Here is a 9,478-nt window from a genome sequence, read left to right as displayed (position 1 = left end):
GCTGAGGCCTCAGCTTGCGTGTGGTGTGAACATATTTTTAGATCTTTGTTATGTGTACAAGATTCCTACAACATTTGTTTTTTTAGGTAGTGCTTCTAAGCTTCAGCATTAATTTAGATCTAAAAAACTGCCTCATTGCTGCAAAACATGTAGTGTTTTGACTGAGAGAATGTAATGCCTGATGGCTCTCTGACTCATAGACACCTATTTGTCTTCGCATGATGCAACCCTCTGCCCAGATGTCAGCTTCTCCTTATTATTTCTGTCTTCTTGGTCTCTGTCTATTCAAACACAGTCCTTTGTATGTATTAATATCTCAAAAATATATTTATTTATTAACCAAATAATTCGCCATATAAAACACATATAATGTATTAATATAATGGAACTTTGACCATGTTAACTTCTTAAAAGGTAAAACTTTCTTGGTTCTGAAGCACATATAATGCTTTTTGGTCTCAAACTAGGTTTTTTTACAGACAGGCAGCTCATGCTATTCTTGAGCGTAAATGCAACTAACTAATAAAGATATTCAGAAATTCATGTTATGCTTTAGATTCGGCATTAAAATACTTTTTTTACTTTTTGGTTATCAGACTTTTGGCCTCTACTGGGAAAAGAAAAGTGATTAATAAAAGTAAAACCATGAGATCACACTTGCGTGTCTGTAACACAACATGCCATTGGACCAATTGTGCTTTTATGCCTCGTTTTTGTTTGTGCCGCATAAGATATTGCATCTATCCTGACTATTACACTACACGTTTGGTACATGTAAACATTGACAGGATTACTTCACAGTGCAGTGGACGTCTATGAGGTTTACAGTGTGGTGCATATTTAATGTCAGGAATGTTCAAATGAACATTATGTTCTGTTTGTGTTCTGTCTGATAAGAATCAGTTCACACGATAGATTATGATGTCTTCAGATAAGATTCGGGTGGGAATTGGGCATTTCAGTATATGGGTGATAATATAATCTTTCCTTCGTTCCAAAAAACAGGACAGAAGATGAACATGATCTGTTAATAATTGCATATATGCAACCAGCAAATGTCCAGACTTCATGCGATTTTAAACAATGACCAAGATTTTCAAACAAACTCTGTTATTGACCATTTTAGTCAGTGAGTCGACATGCCAGATACAACTTTTGTGACAAGGCCTGTTGAGGTCAGGGTGGGTTATAGCTTATCTTCATGGTTTAACTACAGTGAGCAGGTTTGGCCTTGTTTAGCAGGATAAATAAGGAAAAGTCCAGAGGAGGAGGAAAACACGATGACAGAGCATGAGAATGCCGATTCACTCTCCCGTCATCCTGGAGTGGGAAAATACACAGGGAGGGACGTGGAGTTATTTAGCAGGAAGACTGTCTCTCCTGTACACCAGAGTGACCGGCCCTGAGACAATGGAAATGGACAGTTTAGAAAGGGAAGTGTCAGCAACAAACCTCTAAATAAAAGAGAGTTCAGTTAAAAAATACAGGACAGAAAGATTCATTTTACTGTAAGGTACATCCTGGTGTTATTTCTAATTTATTTTTAAATTGTGTATATTTAGATATACATACACACATATAATGTTACACTACATTTTTCATAATGTTTGTTTATATATAGCTTTACTATTTTACTATTTATAAATTAAGATATTGTATACTTTATGTTTAAACATTGAAACTTATTATTACGAACAACAAACTGAACAAAAGTGAGATGGGTAGAGCATTATGTTAAAAATGATGTCCTAATAAAATATTGATCAGTTAATTTTAAATGCATCATTTTCAAAGGTACATAGACAATAATAATATATTTTTTCATGTCAGGCGGTGGGATGAATTAGCAGATGAATCATGCTGAATATTATAACTGATGCAATATCTGCTGAACATGTCAAGTCTGTTCTAGATTGGCTGTGCGAGTCCTTTTGTCACTAAGTTTTTATAGGTGAGAAAGTGGGTTGTTTAGACCAGGCCAAGATTCTCAAATACATTCATCTGAGTTGAGGTGAGGGGGCGGAGTGCTTTGTTCCCAAAATCTGGTGACCTACATCCTCAATAGGGAAGATTTCACTCTTTTGTTCTAGACATTTTACCCAGAAAGGCCAAAAAATGTACCTTTACATCAAGATGGCAGTCCAATGCATTCAGCAGCTAAACATAAATATTTTTATTACACAGCAGCGCTCCGGAATACTTCAGTATCAGCATAATGCTGTATAATATTACGGTGTCTTCTTAACTGTTTAATTTCCTACTAACCCAAGCAATCGATTCCCTTCAGGGCTACTTTTATGACTCTTAAATGCCTTTCTTTATAAATATATTTAAATATATTTCATGTTCCATTTTTATTGTTTAAATAAAATAAAAGAATTAAATTTGCTTGTCACGTTTTGTCAGGGTTCAGATCACCCATTCTAGCTAGCTATATTAATTCATTTTTTTAAAGAAATGTTTTGTAGAAATGTAAAAACTTCGTAAATATTAAACTCCTTAACATGAAGCGCTATGCCCGGTCTTGCCTTTCCCGGGACGATGTCACGTGCGTTGGTGACAGTCAGTCACAGTCAGGGGCTTCGTTTCATTGGCTGAGAGGGTCCCCCCAAGCCCCGCCCATGGACCGTCCTCTTCTGCGTAACGCCCGATCAGCTGTTAATTTTCCACAACAATAACAAAGGGAGCAGTTGAGTTGAGACCTCGGAGAAGAAACGCAACACAACCGACAACGAAACTCCGAAATAAGGGTCCACCAACTTTTAGTGTCTCCCGAGAAGAATTGTATTTATATATTTTTATACTTCCTACGACAAACACTCTACCTCAAACACTTGAAGTGATCCGTTTTTTTCTTGAAGCCAACCTTCTTCCTGTTTACATCACTTTCTTTGCCGCAGGTGAGTTAAAAGCTCTTTGTTGTTGATCGATTGACACCTCGTTTAATTACGTTATGGAAATGCTCGCAGGCCCAGCGAAACCAAACACACTTTAACAAAAGAATCAACGGAGGTTGTGCAAATAAACTGTGTTTCGAACAAAGGTTTAATGTTTAGAAATATGCTTAAAAATGCCTCCTTCGTGAAATGTGCCGTTTCTGCATATGGCGCTTGTGCATGCATGGCGATCTGATAAGTGTTCGTTGTTTCTGAAATTTGAGCATGTTTGGATTTTACGGATTAAGCTTTGTTCAGCAGTGCCAGTTTAAAGCGTTTGGTTTTACAGTCCGCCCTGTCGGTGGGTGTAGGGTTTCACCACTCATCCGTCCGTCGGCCAGTCTGTGTGTGTACAGGTCTAGAAACCATTATATGACTATACAAATACAGCTTTAATGTATTTCCACACCTGTGCAATTATGTTAATAACCGAATGATGCGTTTTCCCAGCATGCATTACTCCTTGTGATTGTATTATTGATGCATTATTTTATATATACAAATATTAAAATCATTTAATTTATAGTCATTCGGGGTTTATTGGTTTTTATGAAAAGTAGGTTTTATGTTTTCCGTGAAGAAGTATGTGCTTTGTGTCTTTAGTGTGCAATAAAGTATCTTGTTTTGCTGCATTCCATTAAAGGGACAGTGTGTCATTTTTGGGACGATCTATTGGAAGAAATGCAATACAATATACATAACTATGTCTTACACAAGGAAGCGTTATGTTTGTATTACCTGCGCTATTTCTATTAGGGCTGTGCAATTAATCGAAAATTAATCGTAATCATCAATTTGAGCCTTCATCGATTACGAAAACATAATAATCGAGGTAAATGTTAGTGAGTGCAAATGAAGACTTGCTATGGTCTCCTGCCTCTTATATTTTTCGTTTTAGGAAAAAAGCTCATCCAAGAACCCAAGTAATTCTCATGCATCTCGTTTGAATTTCAGTGCAGTCTCAATATATAATCTCGATATAAACTCAAACATTTTATGATCAATTACTTCTTATATCAGATTTATGATGCGATCAATATATATTTAACAGCTGTAAACTCTTTCCCTCTGGGATTATAATGCTGGCATTATCTTTAACACAAAGGACTCCTTAATTGTGCTTATCTGTGAATGTCTGCTTAATCCTTTTTGGGGTTTTGTTTGTGACCCCATAATTTGAGCCCAACCCCCTAAATAGAGAATGCTGTCGTGACAATATGAGCAGGTGGAAGAAAGAATAAATTGGTAGTTTTGTCTTAGTGAAGCATAGAGATGAAAACAGCTTGCAGTTCTTCATTTCACAGCTGTCTGTCTTTGTTGTCACAAACAACAGATAAGTGTACCCTTATGTGTCATGGTGCTGAATGAGGTCAGGTGTATCTGTTCAAAGATCAGTTTCATAGGCATCAGCTTTGGGGGTTGAGAAACACAGACAGTATAGCTGTGATAGCTGAGACATATTAGACTGATTTGTTTTGCCTGATCTGTGGTCCAAAACTAATGTAAAGGTATGATTCTTGATTTAAAACATTTCAAGCCCTGATTTTTTTTCTGTTGGGTCTTTGGGTGTAATTGAATGCATTTTCTTGATGGCTCATTATTAGAAACCCTGCCTTGGTCATCACTGGAAAATAATTTTGTCAAAATGTATAATGTCTATGATGTATAATATCACAAAATTGATTTACTTAACAACACCTTTAATATGTGATATTTTCTCTCTCCTCCTCCAGGGCCTTTGTTTTTGCACAATCACCAAGAGCTATGGCTGCACATCATCAGGTGTTTCTCAACTGAACATTAGTAACTAATGCACTTCAGCGCCTTTACCAAGATCTCAGTGAACGGCTCTTGCAGCTGATGACCAAACAGCCTCTCCCCGGGACGTCATCATGTTCCAGAGGTTCACCAGCGTTTTTTTTGGAGACTCCCTGGAGGGCAGCGGATGTTCTAAAGATCCAGACTTTAATGAAAAGGAGGAGGATGATGAATGGATCCTGGTTGATTATCTAGGTGAGACATCTTTTTCGTACCTGTTTACTTATCGATCAGTAAAATGAAATATGGATTTTGTGTCCAGGGTTGCTCCTCACACAAAAAGCAAAATCTGTATCGCGTAACTGTGAGTAATGAGCAGGTTTATTTCGCATTAAGCTTGAGCTTTTCATTGAACTGATAAGAATTATCGATGACCTTATACATACGATGCATCTTCATCTAAAGGCCTGCATATTGTACATGTGTGAATATTTCAGGTGCAGGTAAATCTGTTTGGCCCAGTTCATCTTTAGGTGATAGACATACACATTTATGGGCGAGAAGGCCTGTCAGACAAAAGTGTTTGCGACGAGGTCTGCTGTAAAAATAGGACAGATTAAATTACCGTAGCATGAGTAGGTCTTGGACAAGCACCAATTACAAACATTAAAAAAATTATAATCAGCTAATTAAAAAAACAATATTGATCAACAACTTTTCTGAATATTTAAAGGCCCAAAGTCCACCTAAATATTCTGGTTATGGCTCTGACTTCATGTATGGGTGGAAGGAATGTTCAGTCATACTGCCCTCTAGTGGCCGCTGAATATGCCACAATTAAATGCTCTGCCCAAAATGTTTGGTAACCTGACAGAAGCCATGGAGTGAACTGTGGAAAAAATATTTGCTCTTTGGGTTCGTCTGTCTAAACACGTGACTCCTTTTCAATAGAACCAGTGGCACATTTTTCTTTTATGCAACGTTTTCTAATCCAATATATCTGTTTCTTCTAAGAATTTTGTGCTTAGATGGTTTCCACATCAAACAGTGACTATTTTAATGACTGATGGTTGTTTTTTAACCCTTCTAATCATCTGCCAACCAAAATCGGTTAGAAATGCAATAGCTCATTTCACCTCTGCAAATCACGTGATTTGTGTCAATTATTTCAATAGATACAAACAGTGAAGGTTTGGTTACATATCGCAGCTGTCCTTTCAAACTCTCGCATGTCCAAATTCAATGTTTATCAGGAAATGAAAAAGAACAGTTTGACATAAAGATTGACTAATAATAATGATTTATGGGGAAAAAAAATGTAAATCACAAAATATGTAGATACAAGGTTTTAGAAGGAAAGCAGTGATATAAAAGTGTAATACCAGTAATTCATCTTGACTTCTTGACCTACATTGATATATCTCATTATCTTTATTCTGTCCCTGTAGCGAAGGCCTGCTCCAGCGCATGCGATGACGATCTAGCGGAGGTGTGCACAGATGATGTTGCTCCTCCCGACACTCCTGTGCGCTGCTCCTCCTGCTCATCTCTGGACTCGGGAGACAATGACGCGGAGGACAACAGCTTTATGCGACTAGAGGCAGCGTGTGGGTTGGAAGAGAGCTGGTTTATTACTCCTCCACCATGCTTCATGGCTGGGGGCAGAGCTCCGGTTCTATTGGAGACCAGTCCGCTGGAGAACCTGCTGATCGAACACCCCAGCATGTCTGTGTACGCCGTCCACAGCCCACGCCAACGGCCCGTTAAGGACGGCACTCGTGAGCAATCGATTTTTAGGTAGAGCAAGGCATATTCTCTTAATAGTATAGTAGACTAAAAATAATCTTAGAGTTTTCATTTATTCTTTAAAAATACAATTATTGTTGAATAGTGATTAAGAGATTTGTTTAACTTTGCAGGCCTGAAGTTCAGCGCAGACCAAATCGCCCCTCTGGCTGCTACGCAGCCGCCCTGGTTGCTGCCCATGCAGGCTTCCTGGAGCAGGCCAAGAACGTTCGCCTGGCCCAACGCATTAGAGACAACGTTGAGCGTCAGCAACTGTCCCGCAACGCCCTCCGTCGGCTCAACCTGCTGCGTGATGGTGGTGGCAGACAGGCTAAAGCCACCGGAGGCATCGTTCACCAGCCAGGACAGAGGCAGTACAACTACTGAAATGGTCCCCTCCGCACTCCCCCCTCCCCTTCACGCTGGGAGAATCAGTCTTTCGCCAGAAGGAATGGAGTCCTTTAGAATCAATGCCATAGGTCACTTTACTTCACGGCAGGTTCCGCTCAACCTAAATGTGTCTATGTGTTGCGTCTGTTCTGAACATCTTTTATGTTCTGTCTGGTGTGTAATGAGGGTTAAATTGTGTTACCGTCACAGGAGCTTCTCTTAGTTGTAAGACTGAACGTGGTGTTTTAGTACAGGCAGCTTGACACGTTGTTTCTGCCTTTCACTATGTCCTCCCGAGCTGCTTTAGAGACACAGTGCGTTACTTTAAAGCCATACTCAGTTCACATAAGTGTTAGCAGCACTTTCTGGTTGGGAAGGAACCTGCTTGTGACTTTCTTCCTTCTTATTTTTTTTTCACTCTATCACTAAAAGCCTTGTTTCTGTAGTAGATTTTAAAATATGTTAAATATATTTAAAAAAAAAAAAACTTCCAAAATATTTTCAAACGAATATAGAATATATTACATATCAGTATGAAGTTGATAAGAGTGTATGTTATCTGCATTGATATGTATGTAAGCAGCAGTTTTCCCTATTTTAGTGACTGATTCGATGTATGACTGTGTAGTGCTAGTTTTCCAACAGGCGAAAAACAAACGGGAAAAAAAATCAAGTGTTGTAATGTTATTTTCCATATTTGCATATCTGCAGCACATGTCTCAGGGTCATCACTGTTCACCTTTGCTAAAATGCAGATTCAAATTGCAGATGGTAAATAGTCTTTGTACATACTGGAGAACCTCTAACTTTGTTTATGTGTATGTCACCTTGTGAAAACATTTGAAATTCACGTAAATCTTTAACAAAAACACGTGTGTCACAATTTGAAGAAACTCGAAATGTTGCTCATCCTATGAGGACTGTGAAAATGAACTCTCTCTCTCTTAAAAGACTGTTAAAATGCCGGAGTGAAACTGTTAAAAATGTATTTTACTCAGTGAAGAGACACTTTGTGTTATATGCATATGTTTTATCTGACTAGTAAGAAGTTGTATTTGAATGAAATATTTAAAGTAGCAACAAACTTAAAAAAAAGTTGTATGTTATGTTTGTCTTTATTCTTAATTTCTGGTGACGCTGCCAAGGTAAATGTTTTCCCTAAAGGAATGAAATTCAGTAACGCGGACATTCAGAAGAAAGCATATAACATGCGTGTGCAACTCAAGGAAGACATATGACTCAGTTAACACGATCAGTGTGTCATGTGTACCTGTGTATGGGAGGTATGAGGACATTCAAAGACTTCAGGGTTACTAACCCTCTTCTCTTTTTCTGCTTCTGTATTCTGTGTTGGCTAGTACATCCTGACATGTACTCTGTGGATGAAGGGAATGAAAGGGATTTAACGTTCTATTCATTTTCCATGGGTAATACAAGACAGGCCCTCTTTCCCTATGTCAGTAGGTGCCTGATGTTTGGTATTCATAACAGGGATTTATTTTGCCTTGAATTGCATTTGGGGATCATGTGCCTTCCAGGTGAACAGTATGACAATGCATCCGTGAAGAACTTGAAATTTGTCCAAAGGGACACAAACAAATGTAATTGACTATGCACAGAGGATTATCTCGTCTCTGTGAGCCACTTGCTCTGTCAACTCTTTACACAAAATGTAGCAAAAAGTTTTCTTTGTTTAATGTGTGAAGATTTTTTTTCTGTGGCATTGCTATGTTTTAGAATGTGCTTCGGTTGATTTTAAGTTTACTGGAATAATACAGCACTTTGCCAAAAGTGTAAGGTTAGCATTGTCTATTTATCTGTTTCTTGAACTGAAATGTTTTGGATACATCTCACATACAAACTGTTTTATATGCATAGTATAATTTGCAAATAAATTGTCCAATTCATATGTCTTCAAAACCAACTATTTGTCGGTATGTATACTCTCAATAAATGTTTTAATACATGCTCATGTGTTTTTTTTGTTATTAAAAAGCTATGTATTTTGTGGAATGTATAGACTAGCAGGGCCTTATCAAAATATAATAAATATTTCCCTTGAACGAATACCTAATGGCAACTCAATCAAGCTAATCTCGAATGTTCCTATGGGACATGGATATCAGAAGCCTAATAATTATAGCAATATTAATTTTTATCATGTAGACTTTTTATTCCCACCTTGTCCCTCTGTTAAACTGTTAAAATGCTGACAGGTAGTAGGCTAGTTGACATTTTTTGTCCAAGCAAAAATTAAAATGATGGAATACGAAACATCTTTGTGGTGATCTTTAAAATTATGGGGGATATTTTAAATACTTAAAGTAAATTTTAAATTATTTTATGGTAAATCTATAAGAAGTTGAACGTAACATCTATACTCTGGTAACGTTTTAGCAGACAATCCCGGATGTGACGTAATCCAGCATACAAAGAAAGCAGACTAGTTTGCAAATGACTGAACTTGCTTTACTTTCACGTCACGTTCACAGTTTTACTTTAAATCATTCAAATACATCTCTCTTGGATGGACGGTGCCTGCTGTTATCATGCTTCGTTCGTATTTTTTTTAATACTTAGAATTAAATGTATTTTAGCCGTATTGTATT

At 37.6% G+C, this 9,478-nt stretch overlaps 1 protein-coding gene across 1 annotated transcript; it reads left to right on the top strand.

Annotated features, from left to right (window-relative positions):
- The first annotated feature begins 2,661 nt into the window (after positions 1-2,661).
- On the top strand, positions 2,662-8,837 carry tp53inp1 (tumor protein p53 inducible nuclear protein 1). The gene is made up of 4 exons (XM_079469192.1): positions 2,662-2,900; positions 4,670-4,949; positions 6,143-6,491; positions 6,614-8,837. Exons 2-4 carry the CDS (start codon positions 4,829-4,831, stop codon positions 6,864-6,866), a joined length of 723 nt encoding a protein of 240 aa, XP_079325318.1. The 5' UTR covers positions 2,662-2,900; positions 4,670-4,828; the 3' UTR covers positions 6,867-8,837.
- The last annotated feature ends 641 nt before the right edge of the window (positions 8,838-9,478 follow it).

Source organism: Barbatula barbatula, assembly GCF_947034865.1.
Source record: "Barbatula barbatula genome assembly, chromosome: 12".
Classification (NCBI taxonomy): Eukaryota; Metazoa; Chordata; class Actinopteri; order Cypriniformes; family Nemacheilidae; genus Barbatula; species Barbatula barbatula.
This window is presented reverse-complemented; position numbering and strand designations above follow the sequence as displayed.